Source organism: Lissotriton helveticus, chromosome 2_1 (assembly GCF_964261635.1).
Source record: "Lissotriton helveticus chromosome 2_1, aLisHel1.1, whole genome shotgun sequence".
NCBI classification, from domain to species: domain Eukaryota; kingdom Metazoa; phylum Chordata; class Amphibia; order Caudata; family Salamandridae; genus Lissotriton; species Lissotriton helveticus.
This window is the reverse complement of record NC_136059.1, coordinates 368,205,369-368,232,144: the sequence shown is the minus strand read 5'-3', so window position 1 is coordinate 368,232,144 and position 26,776 is coordinate 368,205,369. Positions and strand designations below refer to the sequence as shown.

General features: G+C 43.4%; 1 protein-coding gene across 2 annotated transcripts in view; it reads left to right on the top strand.

Annotated features, from left to right (window-relative positions):
• LIFR (LIF receptor subunit alpha) overlaps positions 1 to 26,776 on the top strand; it is a 682,553-nt gene that overhangs the window by 626,248 nt on the left and 29,529 nt on the right. For both annotated transcript variants that reach the window (XM_078674980.1, XM_078674981.1), the window contains exons 18-19: positions 5,488 to 5,649; positions 25,170 to 25,263. In XM_078674980.1, the coding sequence (XP_078531106.1) occupies positions 5,488 to 5,649; positions 25,170 to 25,263 (256 nt within the window). The remainder of the gene's footprint in view (positions 1 to 5,487; positions 5,650 to 25,169; positions 25,264 to 26,776) is intronic.

Genomic DNA, 26,776 nt, shown 5'->3' with positions numbered 1-26,776 from the left:
ATGAGGCCAACTCTGAACCAAATGGAGCCATCTAGTGGTATGCGGGAGCACTGCTGTGAAAACGTCTAGTATGGTGCCTCGTGACTATTCTAAATGTGCAGGAGTTTGCAATTAGACTGAATATCCACCAGAAACCACATTACAGAAGGTAAGTAACTTGTTCTTCATGGCCACTTTGAAGAAGATACAGCAAGGAATTCCATGTTCGATGATTACAGCGGTCCATTTGCCAGTTGCAGGCCCCATACTTGCCAGATCCTGGCTGTGAAATATGCTTTTGATGGAGTGTACATTCCATTCTTTCCATTACAGTGTGCTTCAGGAGTCTGGCGCAGAGACAAAAAGGCATATGAAGGGATCCTATTTCTAAAAAATCTTCTGAGTTAAAAGTTGTTGCATTGTACTAAGGAACCACTACCACGGTTAAGTTGATCAGTTCATTGTTATGCATTCAGAGGTTTGTTTTTAGAAAATAAGAAAGCTCTGACGCTCACTCACATTGCCGCCCTGGTGATGGCAGGTTCAGAGCTAAAAATGCAGCGATGGAAGCCTGCGAGGCTCATCAAAGCTCTGTCCCTACATTTTTATCCCCATTGAAACATGTTTTTGAAAGCAGCCCAGGCCTATTGAAAAAACATATGCTACTTTAAAAAAATCAGTTTGGGAAGATATGGGGGCAGACAGAAATTGGGTTTCTGGACCACTGCCTGCTCCCCTTAAGGCCTCTGGGGCGATTCCCAAAAATGAAGACGTTCCACAGGGACAGCTTCCACTGTGTGAATCAGAAAACTCCCACACTGTGGGAAAGTGTTGGTCAGATTAACAGACTAAATCAAACTTCAAGATGATATTTTATATGCAGTTTATGTGCAGCTAACATTACCTACACAGAGAGGCTGTCAGAACCCCTTTCAGAGGGCCACGGGGCATGCAGGGCCTACTGAGCCCAACAGTGGTGGTTGAGGCCTTTTACTCCTCATGTCCCAGGGCTCTGCTCTTGACTCTCAGTGCTAGCTGTGGTGGAGCAGTTAAGGCTCCCCACAGGGGTTGTAGATACAGGTCAGTAAACATGACTTCTAACTAAAAATGCAGTATGAGCAATAAATCGATGTCCAGTCAAATATTTGCTTTTATGCGAAAAAGCAGCATTTAATTTCTAACTCTCCAAAGGCAAAGCAATATGACATTCAAATACAACACCACATTCCCCCTTGAGGTTCGGGGCCCTGTAGTTCTCATGTAAATCCCTTTCCTCCATTCTTTATGTGACTGTTTCAGGATTATTCACTGCTGGCTGCACCGAATGAATGAATGAATATTGGAATTTGTCGAGTGTGAACTTAGCCCAAGGATGTCTAGGCGCTGTATGCGGAACCTAAGGGTGCAGACAAAGAGCCATGCTCATACCGACATCTGTGAGAAAAGCCAGGTCTTTAAGGTTTTACGGAAAAGCGAATGGGACATCTGACTCGAAAGCTCTTCCGGGAGGGAGTTCCACAGTTTAGCAGCAGCCGTGGAGAAAGCACTACCTCCCCATTTGGCCTTATTAAACCTCGGTACTGTTAGCAGATATTTGTCTGAGGACCGGAGCAGCCTGCTAGGAACATAGTGATGGATGATAGCCTTACTCCCCTCTGGACCTGAGCCATAGTAGGCATCATGAGTCGGGCACAAAGTCTTGAAGAGGATACTAAGGTCCCAAAGGTAGCCTGTGCAGCAGCTTGGTAGAGGCTGTGACTGAATGATATTTTGGAAGGTTCAGCACCAACCTGGCCGCAGCATTCTGCACAATCTGCAGGCATCACACTAGGCCTTTGTTAATGCCCAGATAAAGGGCATTGCAATAGTCCAATCTGGACGTTACCAAGGAAATGACGGCCTGCTTACATGCATAAAAGGAGAGGAAATGGGAGATTTATCTGAGAATCCTAATGATCCCGTAACAAGTGGAGACTGTCCTGCTGACCTGCAAGTTGAGGGAAAGTGAATTGTCCACGATAACCCCCTAGGTTCTTCCCATGGGATACCGGAAAGGTACAGACGCCAAGTGCGTCCGGTCACCAGTCACTGGAACAGATCTCCTGTTTACTACAAAAATCAGGAATGCAAACTATTAGGCTGTACTCAAGAGTTCTCCCTTTTGACCCTTTAGTTACTTAGTCAAATGTGTTTATGGCACCGCAGCATCTTTACAACAAATTCCCCTGGGGCCCAACTGGCCCAGTTCTTGTCTTACCCACTCTTGCAGCTCAAAAGAGTTAAACAATGCAGCAGGTGCCTTCAAAAGCGCACCTGCAAGTCCTGTTAAGTTTGGAGAGGTCGGGCTGCTCGCGGCCCACGTGGCAGCACCCGATCATGCAGGCTCTCTCTTGAGCGGCGCTGCTGGTGGTCTCTCAGATGTCAGAGCAGCAGTAAGTTGAAATTGCTCAACGGGGGGAGAATCCTTTCTTCAGCCCCCAACTGGCAGGTGCTGTGCCGTCCCCAGCGTCTCCGGCAATCCTTAATCATGAGTCAAGGGCATGTCCATCGCAGTGCGGGTCCAATCCCAGATTGTAGCCTCAGTCTCTCCTTCAGGTAGCATCCTGAATCCTTTGGCAATGTTGGTACCGCCAGCCTCTGCTGGCATACAGTGTTGCAATGGTATGGGGTTATCTGGGTGCAGGCTCTCCCAGCTCACGCACCCCGCCCCAGTCAGTCACAAGTCTTGGCCCTCCTTGAAATGGTTATTTTACTGGAAGCCCCCTCTGGCATATGGGGTCACTGCCGCTCAGCAGTACGTGTGTAGAAGGAGCCACGCAGTGCTCAACGTGCGGCCCAGTTTACGACAGCCCTCTCCTAGCATATGAGGATCACCGAAAACAATCTTGCACATGGGCAATGGCCCGATCCATGCTTAGCTGAATCATCATGCCTCGCACAGGTAGTCCTTACAGTAGGGTCCCCACTGGAGCTTGCTCCCGCCAACGCTCACCTCTTCCTTACAGAACGCACTGGTTTTGGCAAGCAGGCAGGCACCAGGGCTGGTGGTCTTGGTTTCCCCAGGTGATGTCCCGTCACCTAGCAGGGAGACTAGCGGGCCTTAGCCCCCAGTATTGGTCACAGACAGAAGTGTTGAAGAGCTTCCCTTATCACACAGCCTGTTTGTCTGCTTGACAGATGACAAATGTTTGAGGGCTCAATCTCCCCTTCTTATAGTGCTTTTCCAGACAACAAATGTGATTTTGGGTATGGGTCTTTGAAGTTTTATGTTGGATTGTTGCTTCTTTTGAAGTGGGCACTTCTCCTTTTCATCTTCCTTCATGAAAGGTGTCATAGTAAGCATGACTTCAATGCTGATTGGCCATAGGCCAATTCAATAGGCCAATTCATGGGAGTGACCACAATTCACACCTGGATGTCTGCCACAGTGATATGTGCATCAAAAGGTTAATTCTAGAGCCCTGGCCTTACCCTTTATGATTGTCAGCCCCGTCTCCCTTACCTGAGATGTGTCCAGGCCCCTCCTTGTGATCGATCTCTGAATCAAAGAGCAATCTTATGAAATGTAAAGGTAGTCTCTTCCTTTTCCCTCTACCATGCCCCCAACCAGCTCTGAGAAATACAGCAATGCACAAATCCATCTGGAGTGATTCCTCTCCTCCTCATGTTTTTAGCAGCCAGGCCTGGGGTTCCCAAAGTTGAACCCAGGGTCCTCCATACAATGCACAATTGAATGGATATTCACTCAGTGTACTTTCACAGCACCCTTCAGTCCAGCATTGTTTCTCCATGGATTGTACTTTGCATGTACCCATCCACCCAGTACCCACACACACTGTTGAGCACTGAAGCTTTTCTATCTTTAACAAGGGTGTGGTCCTACAAACACACACTGCCCGCATACACAAACGCTATGTGTCTGCTGCACAACACTTCACCCTCCATATTGCGCTCCATGCAAGCCCACACACTCCGCATATGCTTCATCCACATATGCACCCCACAGCACTACATCTCATGTTATGTATTCCTCTTGTCACACATACACCCAGTGCATGTACTAACCACACATGCACTAGACAGTACTACTCTATCCCTATACTGTACCCTTCCCAGGCACACATACAACCTCACATTGTCACTACTCCTGAGTTGCGCAGAACTTCACATCTTACCTGATGTAGGCCACGGGTGAGTTAAGCACACAACAGCAGGACTTTTAAAAAGGTCAGTGAGCCTGCAGGCTTCATTCCAGTGGCACAAGGTACAAACGTCCTGTTCACTACTACTAATATACTACACGGTATGCTGGCACCACCACGCTTGCACTGTTTAACTTCTGGTGAAGACATAGCCTTCTACCATTATGAGGGTAGTGATTTGGGCACCTCTCCCAGCCCATTAAGCCTGCATTCTGTGAGACAGGCCTATGCCATGGCACACACATGATCCTTGTTCGCCTATGACAAAACATCACCATTAGAGATCCAGACAACAGTCCAGTTGAGCACTCACGGCATCGGTACACACCTTTACCATGCAGAGGAATTTTCCAACCCAGCACAGTCACAACCTTAATTCTGTATGATATTGATAGTGCATATTGTCTCAAACAAATCCACCAGACTCGTCCCACAAATATAGATAACCTGTAGTAGGGCAGTAGATGGGTAATATTTTCCAGACAGCCAAGTATTTTACAGTCCGTATGCATACTATTTTGCCACAGGACTGTACACTGGTCCCCAGTCCATCTTTACTACTATACCTTGGTGCATGATATCAATTGGTTAACTGTGGCAACTAAGCGACTTAAGGATGGGGCCCCATTAAATACTGATTGATCCCCCATGAGATGTAGTTTTTTCCTATATGGTTTTTTAAAGTATTTTATTGTCATTTATAAAACTAAAAAGACAAATCCTCAACAGATGGGTGAAATTGTTGAGTCAGCAGTTATGGAGCCAATCATGCAATGATGAGTTTCAAATTACATCTGAATGCTTGGAATGCATACATATTGGTATTTGATGGAACAATCGCAAGTCATTCTTATGGCTAGAGATACTGGGATGATCTGACTGTGGAGCTGAGATGTCGATCATTGCACGATGGACCCCAAATCTTTTCATGTTTACTGGGTCAGCCTATTTGCTACTATCGTGCCACAAACAAGATCCTCTCACCCATTCTACCATCTTCATTGCAATAAGTAGATGCCTACATTGCTGATATGGTCATTTTGATGTACATTTTGGACGCATTGTGATACTTTACCCAAACAGTGGTCATGTGTCTGCAACGCTTTGCAGATTCTATGCTTTCTTAATCCATTCATTATTTACTGGTAATATTTGACATGTGTTTTTACAGTAGTATTCTGTCTTCCTGACCTGTATTGTCCCTTGAAGCAAGAGTTCTTATGAAATTCTCTTTCCAAATACATATTTAACCGGATTTGTCTCAGCTCGCGCTATAACCTTTGAAATGTTTTTATTTTTTAATCAGGCCGTACAGACATGAAAGTCAAGAATATCACTGATATGGAAACAAAGATATTGACAATACGTGATCTTAAAAGTGGCACCCGCTATATGCTGGGCTTGCAATCTTATACTGGAGGTGGAAAAAGCCCACTGACTTTATTGTACGTGGACACACCAGACAATTGTAAGTAAGATGCTGGTATATTGTATGTTTCTAGCTTTTTCAATACAATAATTTGGTGCCCAAAATCAATATATCAATTTCAAAACCACATTTACACGTAGTCCTGTATATTTATCTGGCTGAAAAATCCTCATGTTTGATCTTCCGATAGGAAGCTAGATGGATGCATGGATGAATGCAGGAAGGTATGGGTACCATCTTTCAAGTAATTACACAAATAGGTGTGCTCTGAAGAGCTATGAAGTACACAGTGCATTACTTTTCTAGATCTTTAGCTTGCTATTTCTCATTTTTTTAACATAATGAGCACTTACATACAGAGCCTTTATATTAGAATTTTATATAGCCATAATACCAGTTTATAAAGATTAAGGAAAAGGAGCTATGCATTACTAAATAGATCTAGCTAATAATTCGACTGGCATGGTTGCTTTAGTTTTTCAAAGTGAATTTTAAGTCTTGGCTCTAAACGGCATGCATGCGCTGTCTTGAAAAGAGACCTGTTGTAGGTAGTTTGTGGGCTTCAGCCTGCCCATAGCCTTGCTATTTCCTGGCTCCCTTATCGCTCCATTATTGGTTCTCCCCATTTGCCCATGGCATGCATGTGTCATGCCTCTTTCCGTCTTTAACCCTCCCCGAGAGCAGGGACCAAGTTCTACTATTCATACACAGCTGACATTTTAGAAAATGTTTTAGGGGCTACTTTTTTGTTCGTCTTGGAACACCCCATACCATGCTTATGTTTTCAGTTCACTGACTTTGTCCTCCATCTTTTTTTTTTTTTTTTAAATGCAGTTTTATATAGCGCGAACACCACCCAAATGTATTATTACTGCGCTTTATGTGAGTGGCAGTTACTTTACACAAGGAGACGTTAATTTTTGCATTTCTGCTAGAGCCCTTTTGCTGTCTGTGCAGACAGTGCCTGCTAAAGTAGCAAGTGTTAATCCCAGATTCATAGGACTATTCTTTACATAATTATCACATTCTTGGATTCTGAAATGCTGATGAGTGGGGACAGCAGCACATGATGTGGACATTAGGCGAGTAATGAGGTTTTTGGACTCCTGTTTAAATCAGATCGACAGTTTACCCCTTCCGTGGTCAAACCAAGTGGCGTTTTAGAAATATATTGTTTAACCTGTGGCTAAGTTGCCCCAAACTGTATACTCTTGTGTGGGCAAGTTCAGAAACCCTTTTTGTAATGGCAGCAGTGACATACCTCTGCTTGACCCGCTTCCAGACCGCATATCCCCTGCCCTTTGATGTATTTATTCTCGTCATTGCTTGCCGGGTGTAATTAGTGCAAATAATAAATGTATGCTGTTCCTTTTTATCGTCGCCCTTTAAAGCCCATCATTGTCTTGATGCTTTCTGACCTAATGTTTTATCGTCTTGGTGCTATGCACACTGTTTCTTTCCCAAATGCCATTGCCGCTGAATAAAACTCAGCCTCCCGGTTTTTAGGTCTTGGATATGGATGATGCGCATATGCATCTCGAAAAGAGACCTGTTGTATGTACTTTGTGGGCTTCAGCCCACCCATAGGCTTTCCATTTGCTTAATCCCTCATCCCTCCATTATTCGTTTTCTCTATTTGCCCATGGCATGCATGTGTCATGCCTCTTCCGGACTTTAACCCTCGCCGAGAACTGAACCAAGTACTACTATTCATACACACCACCCATCTTAGGAAATGTTTTCAGGCCTACTTTTTTTTTATTTCTCTTGGATCGCTCGTGTTTTTGCTCCAACCTCTCTCTCTTGTGCTTTTTATTAAGGACCTACCTGATGTTAGAGCAAATTTAGCCAGTGCCTCCCTCAACTTCACAATCCTGGGTGACCTTAACCTACATTTTAATTATGATCTATCTGCTTGTTCATTAGAATTAGTTGATGAACTGGCAATATTCCAACTCACACTAAAAGTGGACAGTCCCATCCATACTAAAGGCCACTTGTTGGACCCTATTCTTTCAAATATAAGTAACCTTTCGGTAGATGAGGCTGTTCCTATTCCTTGGTCAGACCACTTCTTACTACCTTTTAATTGGGCATTACCAGACGCTAATCCACCAACTGCCAGAGTCACTAAATTTGCTCGCAAGTGGTTGAAGCTCCCCTTAGATACCTTGATAAGCAACCTTAAGAACACTTTGCCCCCTTCTCGCCCTAACCCCATTGTCGCAAACGACAAGTTTAATAAATGGCTTGAATCTTCACTTAATCATGTTCTTCCAAAGAATGAAATCTCAGAAAAGGTGGGAGTAAAAAAAAATCCTTGGTATTCTCAAAAATTATGCCAACTAAAGCAGATTATGAAAGAAGTTGGAGGAAGGACTTCTCCGCTGCTAGTAAAATCAACTATCAAGAAGCTATCAAAAGCTATACAAATGAAATAAAAAACGCCCAAGTTCTTCACTATCAAGGAAAATTTCATCTGCAAACTATTCTTGTGAGATATTTAAAATCGCCAAATCCTTTCTCACACTCCCTACCCCTCCTAATGACAGACAATGCTCAATCGGGGTGCGAGCTAATTGCCGATTTCTTCTCAGAATAGATGCAAACCATTTATAATTCCTTCCCTCCTATTATAGTTCCACAAGCGTTTGTATCAACTGATAACTCCATCCTGCTGGAGGAATTCCTGCCTCTGGATCTTAAGACCCTGCAGGGGTTGCTGAGAGAGCTTAAATCGGGTACCCCCTTAGATGCCGCCGCCCCACTATTCTCCATAAAATTTCGGAGGTGGTGTCACTAGTTATACTTGATTGTATAAATTCTTCACTTAAAACCGGGATTGTTCCACCCCAATGGAAACATGCCAGGGTTAAAGCACTCCTAAAGAAACCGAACCTGGATCCAGATAATTTGGGAAACTATTAACCAATCTGCCAATCTCCTTACTGCCAGGAGTCAGTAAATTAGCAGAGAAATAAATTCATTTGATCTTATCGGCCTTCTTGGAAAACAATAACCGTCTGCATCCTACGCAGATTGGATTCAGACACCAACAAGGCACAGAGACGGCTATGGTAGAGCAAATCAGGAAGACTCTTGATAATGGAGGCTGTGCTGCCCTAATTTTATTGGACCTTAGCGCAGCCTTCGACACTGTAAATCACCAGTTAATGATACAAAGTCGGAGGGAGGCCGGAGTGACTGGACTGGCACTAAAATGGTTGCAGTCTTTCCTCCAAAACAGGGTTTTTCAGTTTTCGAGGAATGTTCTTCAAAACGAATACCGTTGACTTGTGGGGTCCCACAATGATCTTCCCCTAGCCCCAATATGTTCAATGTGTATATGAGCTCGCTGATTGAAACGGTATGCCCATTTAGTGAACAGATCATTACATACGCTGTCGACACACAGCTAATTATCTCTTTGAAGCAATCTGACCACCTGGATCCAGATCTAGCCACCTGCCTTGAGAAAGTCTTTAACTGTATAAGCGATTCCTTTTTAAACCTCAATGTATCTAAGACCGAACTCCTGCTTTTGGGGAAGTCTGCTCCCCACCTGTGGCCTAGTTGCCTAGGCCCCCTCGTCCCAAAAAAACATATAGAGTTTAGGAATCTGGCTTGACTATAACTTCGATTTCAAAGAACAATCATGCATAGTGGCAGCGAGCTGCTAAGGTCTGCTAAGAATGTTTAGAAAGTTGCTTCCCCTACTCCCTCTTTCTGCTAGACAGCTGTTGGTACAGGCCCTTGTCTTATCACGACTCGATTATGCCAATGCCGTATATTTGGGAGCTCCCCAGGTCACTATCAAAAGACTTCAAATAGTACAGAACTGTGTGGCCCGAATGTTGCTGAACATTTCCTGACTATCCTCTGCAAGACCTGCCCTTGCCACCCTGCATTGGCTCCCTGTACACCCCGACAACACCCAGCTGATCCTCTCCCTCACCAACGACCCCGCCACCGCCAGAGCCAGCCTACACGAAGGAATGAAAGACGTCGCCGAGTGGATGAAGAACAGCCGCCTGAAACTAAACTCAGACAAGACGGAAGTCCTCATCCTGGGATCATCCCCGTCCGCCTGGGACGACTCCTGGTGGTCCCCTGCGCTGGGCACCACCCCCAAGCCAACGGACCACGCACAAAACTTGGGCTTCATCCTGGACTCCTCCCTCTCGATGACCAAACAAGTCAACGCCGTCTCGTCATCCTGTTTCAACACCCTGCGCATGCTCCGAAAGATTTTTCGATGGATCCCCACCGAAACCAGGAAGACTGTCACCCAGGCACTCGTCACCAGCCGACTGGACTACGCGAACACCCTCTACGCGGGAACCACAGCTAAACTACAGAAAAGACTCCAGCGCATACAGAACGCCTCCGCACGACTCGTCCTGGACATCCCCCGCCACAACCACATCTCCGCCCACCTGAGAGACCTGCACTGGCTCCCCATCAGCAAGAGGATCCCATTCAGACTCCTCACCCACGCACACAAGGCTCGTTACGACCTGGGCCCCAAGTACCTCAACAACCGCCTCACTTTCTACATGCCCACCCGCCAGCTGCGTTCGACCAGCCTCGCCCTCGCCACCGGACCACGCATTCGCAGAGCCACCGCCGGAGGAAGGCCCTTCTCCTACCTGGCAGCCAAGACATGGAACTCCCTCCCCATCCACCTACGGCTGACCCAGGACCATCTCTCCTTCAGGAAGCAACTCAAGACCTGGCTTTTCGAGCAGTAACGGACCCCACCCCCCCAGCGCCTTGAGACCCTAGCGGGTGAGTAGCGCGCTATATAAATCTGATTGATTGATTGATTGATTCTACAGGAAAGAATTCGATTTAAGGCTCTGTGTATCACCCATAAGTCATTCTCTGCCTCTGATCCGTTCTTGGATCCAACCTTATGTACCTAACAGAGCCCTTAGGTCTGAGAACAAAGGTTTAATCTTAGTTCCCAAGATTAAATGTGCACGCAGTGGAGGGAGACTGTTTACATACAATGCATCCAGACTTTGAAACAGTCTTCCCCCTCCACATACGCTCTGAAGCTGACTACCTTAAGTTCAGAAAACTTCCGAAAACTTTTCTCTTTCCTTAACCTCCTCACAGTTTTACATGGCGTCTTAGCACTGGGATGCCCCAGGGTAACCATGCGCTTTATAAATGCTCCATTTAATTTCATTTAATGCATTTTTGTATAGCGCAAACACCACCCGAATATATTTTCAGAGCACGTTACGTGAATGCCAGTTACTTTACACAAGGACATATTCTTTTTTTGTAGGAAGAGGGAGATTAAGTAATGTGACCAAGATCACAGCATGTTGTGCCGAGACTCAAACCCGGTTTCCCAGCTCAATAGTCGGCAGCTCTGACCTAACTTAACATTCTCTCCTCCTGTCCTGACCTCCGCCTGCAAGGGCTATTCACAATTTTTAAAAAGTTTAACATCTATCACTTTGAACAAGTACCTCTCGGTGCCTTGTCATAATGTGCCATAATCATATCAAAGTTTCAACATGTTGAAGAAATACACCTTTTGAGTAAGAAATAGACCTTTCGAGTGTTTTATAAACCCTATCATATTTTATGTGATGTGTGTTGCATGATCTACATTGTAAATACTTTCAGAGCTTTGCACAGGCTGTTTGCTCGCCCATCTCCACCCATGGTAGCTACAGCCTCTGCGACTCTTCCGAAGTAACTGGTCTTAGCCAGGCCAATAGAAGGTGAGGTCAGGGGCATACCGGACATCTGTTTCCTCACTAGGGGGCCTATTATGATTGCGGTTTTCCCGCATCCTCCGGGCCGGCGGAAGCCACCGCCGGCCCAGAGGATGCGGGAAAACCACCGCGGAGCCTCGAAAGACCCACCGCCATATTATGATGGCTGGTGGGTCTGGAATTCCGTCCGCACCTTTTCCGCTGCGGTCGCCTTCCGACAGTGGCGGAAAAGCTTTAACATGGCTGGTGGTGTCTATCAGACACCGCCAGCCATATTAGGATGGTGTGAAAGGCATGCTTTTCCGCTGCGGATTTTCTGCCGTGGAAAAGCAAACGGACTTTAACTTCGTGGGCCCGTTGCGGGCCCCCCTGGGTGAAGGTGGGGTGGGGGGTGCACATTGGGGGGGTACCTATGGTACCCCCCTGCATTTGCGTGCACAAAGCAGCAGGCACTGCGCGGTGCCTGCCGCTTTGTGCATGCAAATGCGATGCATGCATTTTTAACCTTGCGGCGGGTGCAGCTTGAAGCTGCACCCACCGCAATGTTAAAGATAGAGGATGTGACCGCCACCCTGGCGGTCACATCCTAATCTGCACGGAGGGAACGCCGCAGCCCTTGCGGATGTTCCTTCCTGCTCAGGGGTCGCGGACGGACTCCAGTCCGTCCGCGATCATAATCGGCCCCTTGGTACGGCTGTACAAGTGTGATCCTGAGTGATTAGCAACTGGATCTGAACTCACGAGCCAGGAGTTTGGTTTCGGCTAGCATCATTAACTGCGACATAGAGCATTATTAAGCAAGAATTTGAGGAATTCTTTTCCCTCTGTATATATTTACCATCAACAGGCAGCAAAAGTGCTGGCTGGCGTGCCTATTACATGGGCTGATAGCATTTAATATGAGCCTTATTTATTTATTTATTTATTTGACTGACATCCGAAATCAGCTAGATTACATGATATATCAAGTGTTGACACTGAGCTGGTTAATCCGGCCCACCACTTTCCCTAGATAGGCTGCTCTTGGGCTTGCCAAGCAACACCTGCATCTGTCCTTGTGAAACTTGACATGCTGTGAAGTGTTGAGCTTTGTTTGGGCTCTTGTAATCACTTTGATAACTTAGGAGCACCATAATAATTGAGCTATTCCCATTGTCTTGTTTAAAGCTGCAATTTGCCATGTTCCCCCTAATTGTCTGATGTGGTGACCCATTTCCAGTTTGTTATTAATAATCTACCGCATGAAGTGTGCCGTACGTGAAATACATTTCAACCTTTCCTCCGTCCATACATGCACCTCTTCCCTGTTGTGCCATTTTTGCTACGGACTGTAGGCGAGGGCCTGCAATCAAAGAAAGCAGGCCATAATTGTTGTCCAGCATTTCCATTAAAACCAAGCTCACAAGCACAACACAGGCCATGAGGGTTCTACAGCGACAAGTGGCACTAAACCTCCCCTTGACCAGAAAGAAATACCACACCTTTCATAACAAAGCATTACATCCATCTCCACTGGTACAACTCCGCATTCTCCCCTTTACAAAGCAGTGTCACAAAAGACTGAGGAAGGCAGGTGCCGTCCTTGTGCAGCACACCATTCTACAACTGGTCGCCTTATTCAGCAAAACAGTATGAAAGTGTGTATAGAAAGTCTAAAAAATGCTCTTGTAAAAAAACAAAAAAATAGCAAGGAATTCCAGTAACAAGCATAGAAGATTTGGACACCAACGGTCACTTTTGTGAAATTCATAGCCTTTTTAAATGTTTTTCAACTCCACATAATTTCACTCTACTCAATGCTTCATAAATACACCCCACATAAATGCACTCTATGCCAGATAGCAACAATCCACATGAATACAATTCCCCTCAACATAATTTCAGTCAACACCACACAGTTCCATGCCACACAATTCAGAATATACATTTCCAGACTTGGTAGCTTCAAAGGGCATTGGTTCAGACGTGCATATATTCTTCCTCCTCTTCAAACAGTTTTCTGTTATGCCTTTTAGAGTGTTGATGGCTAACATATGATTAATAGTGTTAAATGTTGACCACTGGTTGGACCATGTTTTCCCTGCTACAGAGCGCATCATCGAGCACTTTCAAGTTGGCTGTTCTTGCACTGCTAGCTGAAGTTGCCACGTTTGGGAGACTACGGCAGGTCTAGTTTCTTCATCGTGGCAAATCTGTATATACCTCCTGGGAGAAATTTTGACCATTTGTTGAGTGTACTCTTCATTTATTCATGATATAGCCACCAGGGAAGAATGCCACCTAGTAATAATCGTGGGAGACTTAAATATCAAAATCTCTAACTCTGCTTCGGCAATTGATGCCAACACTGATTCGAGTTCAATAATTTATTAGGATTTTAAAAAGATAAAAACAGTTAGGTACAGTTCATAATGATACCAAAATAAAAGAGAAGGAAATATCCACAAGTTCGGTAGAATACATCATTAACAGTAGATAAATTGCCACAACTCATGTCTTTAAAAACAAAATGAAGGTCAAGGAGCAGAGTGGCAGTAGTGAATCATAGGAACCCATGAACGGCATCATTATTTACAATACAGAAAGATAGAACAGAAAAAAGAAAAGGGAACAGGACAGAAGAAAAGAAAGAAGGAAAAAGAAAAGAAGAACAAGGAAAAGGAAGGATCTCTCTGGATGGCGCAGCAAAATAAAACACTACAAACAACGGTCAGTCAGACGTCACAAAGGGATATTGGTCGACTAACCCCCTTGAGGCCAAATCCATATAATTATCCAAAGTACTCCATACGTTAAAAGAAATAGTGGGAGTGAGATGAGCACTATCCACAGAAGTGTGTGCACTTCTCAAGAAGGAGACCCATGCCCACCATGTGTGATAAGACACGGAAGCGAAAGACTTCCAATACATAAGGTTTACCTTAACTGCCACAGTAAGTAAAAGATCCAACAATTGCATATCTAAGGTATCTAACGGCAGAGGCTCTCGGGAAGCCAAGGGTCCCAATAAGATCATAGGAAAGGAAAGAGAAAATTGAATTCGAAAAATTAACATAAGATGTTTATGAATAAGATCCCAAAAGGGTTGAAGAAGAGAACAATGATCGAACATATGTGGATAGTCACCAACCGCCAAGCCGCAACTCCAACATAAATCATCATCTTTTAAATGAAGAGAACAAAGCCGCTTAGGAGTCCAATGAAGAAGGTTGATGGAGAAGAATTTGTATTGAAACAAAGAAGGAGCAATTTTATTGCGCAAAGAGAACGTACCTATCAATTGCCAAGTGTCCGCCGACACATGATCAGTTATCTCCGTACCAAAGTGGCGAGACCATTTTTGCTGTGCAATGGTACATGAATCTGAAGACGTTGAGGTCAACAATGTATAAATGCGTGAAGCAATGTGGCCAGACTTAAGCCACAAAGAAAATAAAGTAATCAAAGGGGAGTTGGGAACAAGACGCACTTTGGCAAGAGCGACTTTAATTTTCAAGAATGTGTAAAAATCCAAATTAGATAGTGAAAATTGACGAGCTAGAGAAGAAAAAGGTAACGGGTCGTCATTGGAGTCATAAAGATGACGGACCAGCGTAATACCGTTGGCAGACCAATATTGAATTAGTGGGGGGTCAATAAGAACCTTTATTCTGGGATTACGCCACAAAGACGACCACCTAGATGTATGAATCGGAGTTGCCATTTTCCGATTGACCAATTTAACAGCTGCAACGGTATCCAATATAATAGCACCAGAAAAAAGGATAGATAATGAAGACGTAGTTAAAAATGAAGAAACCGGAAGAGGAAAAGAGAGCCTGCTCGATGCACATCCAAGAAGGTGTATGACCAGGAAGTGAGGAAAACCACAACACTCCTTGAGAAGCTAAAAAAGCGATTTGATACTTCCCCCAATCTGGGAAATTACAGCCACCCATATCATAAGGTTTCCTCAAGGATTTATATGCGATTCGAGCCCTCTTATCATTCCAAAGAAATGAGGAAGTTATGGAATCAATCTCACGAAAAAAGGAAGAAGATAGATTCAACGGGAGCATAGACGAAATAATAGGAGTAACCATCATTTTTAAAGTTTGGGCCCAACCCCACCAAGAAATGTGTTTAGGAGACCAAGTGTCCAAAAGATTACTAACTTTAATTAAGGTCTGTGTCTCATTATAAGCCACTGTATCAGATAAAGTACTACAAAACCAGACCCCTAAGTATTTGAGTTGTTTAGATTGCCATTTGAAACCAGCAGATCCCATATGGGCCGGAAAACCATAAGCATTGAGGGGAAACATCTCCGTCGTGTCTCTGTTTAGAGTATAGCCAGAGACCGTAGAAAAAAGAGCAATTGTATCTGTGATCGCAGGAATAGCCGAAACAATATCTTCAGAAAAAATAAGGACATCATCTGCGTACGCCGCTGACTTTATGCACTGTGAACCAAACGTAAACCCTTTAATGTCTGGATGAAGATCAATTAGCCTCAGGAGCGGATCAATAGCTAGTAAAAACAAAAGCGGTGCCAGGGGGCAACCCTGACGAGTACCCTGACGAAGACTAAAAAACTCAGAGGTAGCCCCATTTACTCTAATATTCGCTCGAGGCTGGGCATAAAGAGACATCACCATATTAACAAAGGAATCCCCAAGATTATGAGCACAAAGAATGGCTTGCAAAAAAGGCAAAGAGACCTTGTCAAAAGCCTTCTCGGCATCAAGGGCTAGAGCTGCAGCAGGAAGCGAAGATCGTTTAGCTGGACCCAAAATATGGCAACAAGTACGAATGTTGTCCCTAGCAAGCCTACCTTTGACAAACCCAGTGTGTGATGGATGAACCAGAGAAGGAATATAGGACTCCAAATGTTTAGCCAGAATTTTGGCAAAAATGTTCGCCTCCATAGTAAGGAGGGAAATAGGACGAAAGTTTTTTAGGGTCCGTGATATCCTTCCTCTCCTTTGGGATGACCACAATAGTAGCATCCGCTGCTGTACCGGAAACTGCACTTCGATGAATGAATACATCAAAAAGGGTCTTGAGACGAGGGACCATGAAAGGGAGAAAAGTTTTATAAAACAAAATGGGAAAGCCATCAGGTCCTGGAGCTTTGCCAGATCGAGTAGCGTTGATAGCAAGAGTAATTTCCTCAGTTGTAATTGAGGCACCTAGCTGCTCCCCATCTTCCTCAGAAACAGAATGAATAGGAATAGTGCGTAAGAACTCTTGACAAGCCTCCAAGGACGATGGATTAGTAGGAGTATACAAAGTATCATAAAAATCACAAAGACCTCAAGGATCTCCTTAGTCTGAAATTTTTAAATGCCGGATCTATCAGAGATAGAAGAAATTTGAGACGACTTAAAACTAGACTCTTGATACTTTAACGTGGCCGCTAAGACCTTACCAGCACGATTCTTCAATAGCAACCGTTTAGGCTTTTGTGCTTGAACACCAATATGAGCCCTCTTAGTGACAAGAGCATTATAAGAGTATTTTAAATTTTTAATAGACTAAAACTTGTGAGTCTTTCGTTTGACGAAAAAGAAGTTCATTTTGTTTAATACTATCCGCTAAATCAGAAAGTTCCTTCTTAATGGCAGCATTCCTCTGCGCCATAACTTTAATAATGTAACCGCGAAGGGTGCATTTAAAGGCGTCCCACAAAACCACTGGAGAATCAACGGAACCTTCATTAACCGAGAAAAACTGTTCAATTTCGGCTTGCAAGGCACTGACCGCAGCGTCGTCATAAAGAATTTCCGTATTTAATTTCCACAAAGGGGAGGATTTCTTAGGTGCAAGCCCCGAGAGGGAGAAGGAAACCGCAGCATGGTCTGAAACAAGAATAGGATGAATGTACGGCGAAGACTAAGATTGTAGCAGAGACGAATGAACCAAGAGGTAATCAATACAAGAAAAACTAGAATGAGGAGAGGAAAAAAAAGAAAATTCACTGCCAGTAGGGTTATGAAGACGCCATATATCATGAAGATTATCAGAAGAGCACATATTTAACAAATGCTTGTGAGCTCTGGGAGGGCGAAAAGAAAAAGCAGAATTTCTATCTAACAGAGGATCCAACGGCAAATTAAAATCACCACCCACTATTAGATTACCCTTATTAGGCGTTCGGGAAAGTAATTTAGTGATATTCTGCCAGAAAAGAGGATCATCATTATTTGGAGCATAAATATTCAAAGAATAAAGATCATGAATACCATCAGATAATCTTGATAATACCCAACGACCCTCAGAGTCATGGTCAGAAGAAAAGATTGATAATCCAGAGTTTTTAGAAATAAGGGTGATCACGCCATTACGTTTACCAAGAGCATCAGAGCATACCACATCCATAACCCAGCCTTTCCGCAACCACAGAGCCTCTTTATGGGATCATTTCGTCTCCTGCAAAAATACCAGATCCGAAGACCAAGATTTGCAATAATCTAAAATGTTAGCCCTCTTAACAGGATGATTTAAACCCTTAACATTAAGGGAAACTACATTTAAGCCAGGCATGGACGTACAGCAAAAACAAACAAATTAAGAAAAACAGATGGACAGAAAATTAGAACACTACCATCTGACACAAAATAGAGAGGCACCATCAGGAGATCCAAGAGGAAAGAGAAAGAAGAAAAAGGAGAAGAAAGGGAAAGAGGAGAGAAAGAAAGAAAGAATAATGGAAACAGAGAGAAAAAGAGACCCGCCAGGGTAGGTCTATGAGAGACCCATCTCATACCAGGGGGAAAATGGAGAGGGAAACAAAGGACCGTCAGGAAAAAACAGTAGAGAAAGCGATGGATCCCAGACTAGAGAAAAGGAAACAACAAGCAATGGTCCTAGAACAATAAAAGTGGACCCTATAATATACTTGAAATCGGGGAAAGAAAAGCTACGAGAAATAGGCACAGAATAATCAAACCCGGTCAATGACCGAAAAAAGACAGAAAAATACAATATGAGGCATATCAAATAACAAGCTCATGAATAGAAGCTAAAAGTGAGATAAAAGGATCTTCGCTATATGTCAACAATTAAGTGGCAATAAACTATAAATGCCATACAAAGAACAAGAAAAGTATATATGAAAAGCAGAAAATGGTGCAAATCAAGAACTAGCAAATATATAAATAAAAAGGCAGTAGTACATGGTATGTAGTTGGAGAAAGGAGAAACAATAAATATGAAAATTGAAAAATTAAGAAGATAAAATGTTAAGCAATATCATATATCAGCAGGAATAAAACTTGCAAAGTTAAAAACAGTGCGAAAATATAAACAAAATACCACTAAGTGACAAGAAGAAATACTAGGAAGGGAGCCATAAAATAGTTACAAGATAGGCAAATATAGAGAAACAAACCATACGAATGAGCACAAAGAGAAAAACTGACACATCGGACCGAACGGCTGACAAAAACAGACATATAAACCTACGCCAAGAATAGGTAAGATCAAATCTCGGCAAGGTACAAAATCGAAAGATACCAATAAGTGGGGAAAAATACAACATGAAACAAATATTGGAAAATATGAGACGCATGAACAAAGAGCCAAAAATCGCCCACAACAAGGAGGATAATCAAGAAAGACGAAATGGCGGCAGAGAAATATCGGGAATATCAAACAAGAAAGAGAAAAAACAAAAAAGGGTGAATAAGTGGATAAATACCAAGAACAAGTCAAGCTAAAGCTGACAAGTGACAGACAAATCATCTGGAAAACGAATAGCAATCAGCTACCAACATATGGAGCGAAAAAACAATGACATATGTCAAACAGCAAGACGCACTAAACCACGTGAAACAACAAAGACAGAAACTCAAGTCCCAGAAGAGCCAGGAGCCGGAGAAGAGTCCATCTGAGACTCAAGTTGGTTATCCAAAAAAGAGGAAAGATCAGCAGGTTCATCAAAAATCCGATAGCGGCCCTTGAAGGTTATACGAAACTTGGATGGACCAGCAAAGGAAAAAGGAATATGCTTGTCCAGCAGACGTTTTAGCAGATTGAGAAATCCCTTCCTTCGAATTAGTGTCTCTGGCAAAATCCTGGGAGATAGTAATCCGATGGCCCTCCCAAGACACCGACTTGACTTTCCTCATGTGATCCAAAATCTTTTCTGAATGCTGATGACGCAGTGGTTTAAGGATTACTGCTCTGGGATAAGTGGAGGTTTTAGGTTTGAACGCAGGTACCCGAGGAGCTCTCTCAATTTCAAAGTCTCTTTGAAAGGAGATTTGTAGGGTAGAAGGAATCCATTTGGAGAGGAAATCAATCATTGAGGGGGCTGACTGCTCTGCATCTTCAGGAAGACCAAAAATACGCAGGTTACTCCTCCGAGTACGATCCTCCTGCTCTGTAAGGTCTCTGCGTAAGGCCGCCATAGAATGTTCTAGCTGGAGAAGAGATCTCGAATGCTGGTGCGTAGTATCCTCCACCACACTGATACGAGATTCAGTATTCGTAACCCTGACAGATAAGGCTTTAAAGTCACTCCTGATAGCAGCCACCTCAACTTGCAATAAGTCGGTATTAGTTTTAGTAGACTGCGCAATATCATGAACGGCATTTAGATGCGTCAGAATAGCATCCAAAGTGGAGTTAGTATCCTTCTGAGAGGACTCAGGAGAGGGGGACTGCTGCTTAGCTCGTTTTAAAGCCCCTTTAGAGTCCTTCGCAGTAATGTAAGGCCCCATGGTGTCCGTCATAGGAACAGGCCACAATAGACAGCTCAAAAACACCCCCACCAAAGGTACTTGACGTAGAATAAATGAGCAAGGGCCAAGAATCACACAAAAATAATTCACCAAGGGCCACTGACAGGAAGCGCCGTTGGCGTAGATTATGCCCGGGACACCAGCGCACAAAATGGCGGACAAAAGCAGTTGAAGTAGAAGAAGAAGCCAAAAATATTCTCGAGCGCCAAAAAACAGATTCTGCCAAATAGCAAGCAACCTAGCAATCAGGTTACATAGCACAAACCACTCAGGTAAGGCAGGGAATAATTATAAACAAGTCGAGTGAGGTGAAAAAAGGTAGTCAGAAATTCATAGAAGATAGCAAGCAGGTATTGCGTCAGTTATGCATAAAACGACTGCAAAGGGCCATCAAAATATAAAGGTAATAAATGTCACCTCAGAACAGCTGACTGAACCTGTTGCGCTCGAAGGCAAGGGTCTGATACCACAAAAACGAGCGACGCCACCGCATAAACAAAATGGCGGCCGCTCACTGAAGTGCCGGTAATGAGGGTTGCAAGCAGAAAAAAGGACAGTTCAGATCGTCGTGCGATGAGGCAGCATAAAGGAAAGCGCTCACGGCACCTTCCGACACCTCATGATGAAATCTGTAGAAGAAACACTCTCGAACGGGATCCTAAAATCGTCCCGACTGTCTCCGTCTCCCTCGAGCTCAAGCGCGACCCGCCATCTCGCAGCGGCGCGCAAGCCACGCCCCTGATGCCAACACTGATTAAGAGGAAATTTGGCATATACCTGAGATTTTATTACCGAAAAAATAAAAACGTATACACTGAGGTTCTCCCAGCTTGATAGCATTAGAAGTATAGAGCTTATCATTCTAAATAGGAGAGTGCCTGTTAACAAAGCAGCTCAATTTACGTTTCACTCTCATCATACTCAGAGTCTCTTAGACTATGTGGATGTCTCTTATCAAATGTTTGGGGCTTGTGAAAATCTATTTGTCCTCCCGTCGGTATGGAAAGACCATAGTGTAGTGGGTATGACAGTGGCTTTTGATCTACCTGTATTGGATCCTGGGAATTCTCACCCGGGTATGGCTGTCTCCAATAAAGCAAATGGACATTCCTTTTGGACGTTAAAAAATATCTCTGAAAAAAAGTTCGATAGTGAAGAGGGCTTATGTAGAACAGCAGGGTTATGCTCACACTAATATCATTCCCTATTTTGAGGCCCAAATGGAAGAGATACGTAATTTAAGCTCTAAATCCGTTGGCCCTTGCTTGACTAAACAGGGTATGTTTTCGTTGAAATTATTAAATCAAGAAATTGACTAGTCCGAAAACAGCATATACAATTCTCTATGGGTCGACAGCAGGAAATCAGTTGTCTTAAACGAGTAAGAAGCTGCCGTAAACTCAGTAAAAAGAGATGGGAGTATGACTCTAAGTGGATTGGGTTGAGGGAAGCTGCAAGGGCCAAAGATTCAAGAAAGTATAGGCACTTGATTGCGGAATATTGTGATTCAAGGCAGAGGGCTCTGCCTATTCCGATCCCAGAAAAGGATTGGGTGGATTATATCTCCCTATTATATAAAAACAGTCCAATTGTTCCTGTGACGATTGGTGTGGATGAGTCTTCTCTTCTTGAATTTGGTCCCCCGGGATGAAATAGTAGGTTTTATAAAGAACGCCAGAACATTCGGTGCACAAGGTCCGGACGGAATTCCGATTGTGCTAATTAAAAAGGAGTCACCTGCATGGAGAGCTCTCTTAGCACCAATATTTAATTATTGTTTTTGAAAAAGAAAAATTCCCCCTACTTGGAAGGGTAGTATTCTAGTCCCTTTGTATAAAAAGGGCCTGAAAACTTCGCCAGCTAGTTTCAGACAGAATGCACTGCTGGATGCTTCAGACAAATTATTTGCTAAAAGCATATTATGTCATCAGCCACAATGGGCCCATGACCAGAATATTATACCACCAGAACAAGCTGGTTTCAGAAATAAACATAGTACCTTGGACAATATTGCGGTCCTTCAGACCATTGTGGAGAAATATCTTTTTTTGTGAGGCATGTCAGTCTCTACTGCATTCTTTGATTTCTCCACAGCGCTTGACAAAGTGGTTCGGCAAACGCTGTGGAGAAAGCTCCTTTATCTTGGTATACCACATCACCTTTTGGGTCTTATTAGAAATACATACAGATACCTGGTGCCAAATTTTGATGGGAGGTTCGCTGGGGCTATCAAGTTAGATTAAAACATATAACGGGCTTAAGCAGGGCTGCCTGCTGGCCCCTCTTTGGTTTTCTCTATATATATCCGATCTCCCCGGCGTCTTGAACTCAGTGAGGGGGATCCCCCCAGAATCGGTACAAAGTCCGTTGGTTCTCTATTATATGCAGATGACGTGTCCATTTTTGATTTAACGCTTAGTGGTTTGCAACGTCGCCTGGATGACCTGATATGCAGAAGCACACTTCTTGAAAATTAACATTGCCAAAAGTAAGATCTTGGTTTTCTGCAGAAAGGGCTCAGAATAACGAGATGTTTTAAGTAGATGTTGGGGTCTGAAAAATTGGAATCGGGTGATTCTTATTTATATCTGGGAAAGGTTTTTTCAAAAACAGGGCGAGATGTAGAGCATATATCAAACTTTGTATAAGAAGGGCTGTCTCCCAGGCTAGCGCATTAAACAGATATCATAAGACTTGTTGGAGACGCCATTTTGGCCATCTTCTGTCAGTTTTCAAGGTTAAAATTCCCACTTCATTAACATACGCTTCTGAGGTACTGGATGTGAAGCATTCTTTCATTTGACAAGGCCGAAGGTCGAATTCTGCGCCAAATTGGTAATTTAAACTCTCTGGCTGCCCCTCATGTTTTACATTCGAACTTGGTTTATTATGCTCATATACTTTATCCCTGGCAGCAGTTCTGAGGTGAGGTAATTCCCTCTGCTGGGGGGGATGAGGGTACCCTTAGGGCTGCCCTTAGAATGGAAATCTTTGATAAACTGAAAGAACTATTAACATTCTTTAGGTCCTTTGCACAAGCAAATAATTCATTTGGGCTTAGCCTGAACACTGTCTTCCCCCATGCCAAAGTCTGCATTGACGCTGTTTATAAAGAAGTCTGCAACCTCTATCAGTCTGGTCAGAGGTACCGCTTTATCAGCCCAAGTCTCGAAATGAGGTGGTCTGTGGGAGCACCCTGGGGAATAAACCACAGCCCTATTTAACTTGGAACCTACCTCACGGGAGTAGAAGGTTGATACTCTTTTGAGAATCAACTTGTTGCCCCTAAGAGAAGTTACTAGCATTTAGGGTAAAATGGAGAGGAGAGAATTTGTGAAATGTGTTATTTACAATCCAAGAATTTAACTATGTGTGCTATTTGTGTCCACAGAGTTACAAACGGCCAGGCACATGTTTTTAAGACCATTACTTATTAAATGTAATATTCATTCTGCCCAGGAGGCCCGTTTATTTGTTTTGCCCCCACCAAATGAAATGGTTTGTTAAAGGATATATACATTTTTTTAAACTGTTTTGGCTATTTATTAGGTAATTTTTCTCTATTTTGTACTTCACATTATTTTGATGGTTGGATATTTGATTGTATACATATTTCTCCTTTTGTTCCATAAGAATGTTTTGATTAACGTATCTATTTTTCTTTCTTGCACACCACACAGTATGTTTGATAAGTCTTTTTTAGGAGGCAGCCATGTACAAAGAAAGAATTACGTATTGTATGTAAAGTATTTCTTGTTTAATCTGTGTGTGTATTTTTGTGGACCTCTGTAGGAGTTCTATATCAAAATAAATACATTAATTTAATAATTAATTGGGTGGGGATATTAAGTTCTATGGCCTTTCACATTTAAGATGGGTGGCCATTGTGATGATTAGGTAAATCAGATATACAGTATACTCATTATACTTTGGTATGTAGGTTGTATGCTTGTACTCATGTAATTTATAAAGCTCAAATCTAGCCACTAATTCAAGAAGGATTGTTGTGTAATCAGCTGGAGGGTGGAGGGGATTGGATTGTAATCTACAGGGTGAGAGTGGGGATTGCTTTATTGTAGGGGTATAAGCCGGGAAAGCAGCCACAGGCAACATGGAGGATTGCAGATTTGAGAATGGGAAAGGAGTAAGTAGAAAGATTGCAGAGGGATGAGTGAGGCAAGATGAACAGGGAGATGAAGAGTTTGAAGAGGTAGGGACTCTTCAGGTGGGTCTGACTGCTGGGTGCTTACTCTGCATAGAGGTATTGCGCGAAGAGAAGAGTCTAGCTTTGTTTAGAAGTGGAGAATAGATGGGGCCTCGCGAAACGACCGGGTTTTAGTGCTGTGCCTGGTATTTTAACCGCGAGTTGATAAATGCATTATCCTGAATGCAAGGCATCATTGGATATGTGCTGACAGCTCCTGTAATTTGAAGTTTGTAATTATGAATGAGTTGCTAATTATTGTAAATATGAATCTTTACTATTTATCAGTAGAATTCGCATGGTAAGCTAGACTTGGAACTCGAGTGCATAGTAATTTTGGTAAAGAAATGGGGTCCAGTGGCTTAGTTTTTCGCCTTCAAGCCAAGGGACTTCATTCTAGTTATCGACTTGAGCAAAAAAATTGGTTTCTGGAAAAGGATCCTAGCTTCTTGTGAACTAGATTGTAAATATATGCAGAGTTCTTTTTACAGAATCGAATGGTTGAGGTCCTCCTTCTGCAATAAAAGTAGGTTTCAGTAAAGCTCCCTTCTGCTCTTTCATGTTAGGTTTGTGCTACATCACGTACCAAAATATTGAAAAAAAATCATAATATTTAATAGCATTTGATCCGTGTATACATATCCTGCCAGAGACAACATATGTCACACAAAATCCATCTACTGTTACCCTTACACCAGCAATTTTCAAAACCTCAACACCTCATGTCATGAGCGAAAAGGTGGCCTTGAGGTTTTGGTTCACAGATATGATAGAGGAAAAAACTTGTGTTAGAGAAAAACGTGTTTGGCATCGGTGCTATAAACAGTTGTGCAATACAACACGTGAACTTTAAATAAGTACATTTTTAATTTGGTACCTTTTGCTCTTTCCTAGTGGTGGGCCTAATCCTGGCTATTTTCATCCCAATTGCTGTTGCTTTGCTGCTTGGCGTTGTGACCAGTACCATCTGCTATCGGAAAAGAGAATGGTAAAACACACTTTAACATGTTTTGTGTTTCATGTTTGAGATTTTAACCATTTTTTCTTTGACGGGTTCTTTGAGTGTAGAAGAACATTCATTGTCTTTATAATTACTTTTGCTGTGAAATGCCAGTGGCGAAGAGAAAATGAGACTGGATAGCTTACTCACCCTGCCCTTGGCAACAATAGTGCATTGCATCTTTACCACCTTCTTGCTAGTGAGCAGGGGGTTCTTTACACCGAGCAGCTTCAGTGAGCCACTGTCATCTCGGACTTAAAAAATGTGTGGAGAAATCCAAACACGTATGAAGTTCCTAACTGCATTTTTCTTTCGTTGTGCTGTTCATTTATTGCAAATGTACTGAGTTGTTCTTGTTGGTGTTTAGTGAAAATATACTTAGAGCAATGTTCTAGTGCATCGTTGTATCAAGGAAAAGTGCACAGTGGTGGAGAGGGTACTCCTACTGTCTTACCCTTCGAATGCTAAAAAATAAAAGCCTGCACAGTGGAGGAAAGGGTATCTTTGCTGACCAACCCACTATGTTCTGATGATGAAAGAAGATGTCATGGTCTGGGGTTCTATTGCTGTACAACCTGTACAGATGTGTAATTTACTGATGTGATCCACTATTATGCACATTAATAGACGAACAGAGGACATTTAGGGAACAAATATTCAAGCAAAACACTGGTAGATCTGTGAGCACCATTCTACAGTTACAGCCATTTTTTATATTGTTGTTGATTTCAGTATCTGATTAGTATCCGATTAGTCCAGTCAGTAGTACTAGAAACTGAAAAGTGACTAAAGCATAAACAGATTACTTGATTGATAAACAGAGCATCGTAGCAAACAAATTAGCGAGTAGAGGGTAAACATTCCAGTTTGTGCTCTGCCTTGAGACTGACGTGGACGCATTCCCTGTACTTGAAAGAGGGGCTTAGCACTTTTTAGCGCATTCTCGTGTCCTGCAGCTCGGGCTTGGTCCGGGCTAAAAGCAGGGTCATCTGCGTTCAACAGAGGCCAGGTAGAGCCAGCCCTCTTTCACTTGCAACAGACGTTGCCATATTTTATGGTTATGGGAAGTGTAAGAACTCTTGTGCTTCCACAGCTACTTCCAGTTCTACTACCAATGGTTCCACTTTGGATCGTTTTATAGCCCACGCAGTAGGGGTCGTATGCAGGGAGATTAAGCTGGTTAAAAGGGGACTTTCACTTGTCAGTGTTGCTCCCTCGTGTTCAAAGATCTCTGACCCCACACCCATTAATATTCTTGCACATGACATGCCCATTCAATCATTGGGCATTTTAGGGCCTTGGTAGTGCGAGGGGGCCCCAGAGAGGCCCGCCAGTGGCGGAGGCAGGGCCGTGACTGCAGCGCTTCTACCGGAGAGGCATTGAGACCGGCGAGAGCGGCCGGGTGAGTGACACTCCACGGCGGTGAGTGGAGACGCACCACCTGCGATCGGCGGCTAGATCAGGCCAAGGGAGCGGGCGGTGGCGATCTGTGCTGCCGGGC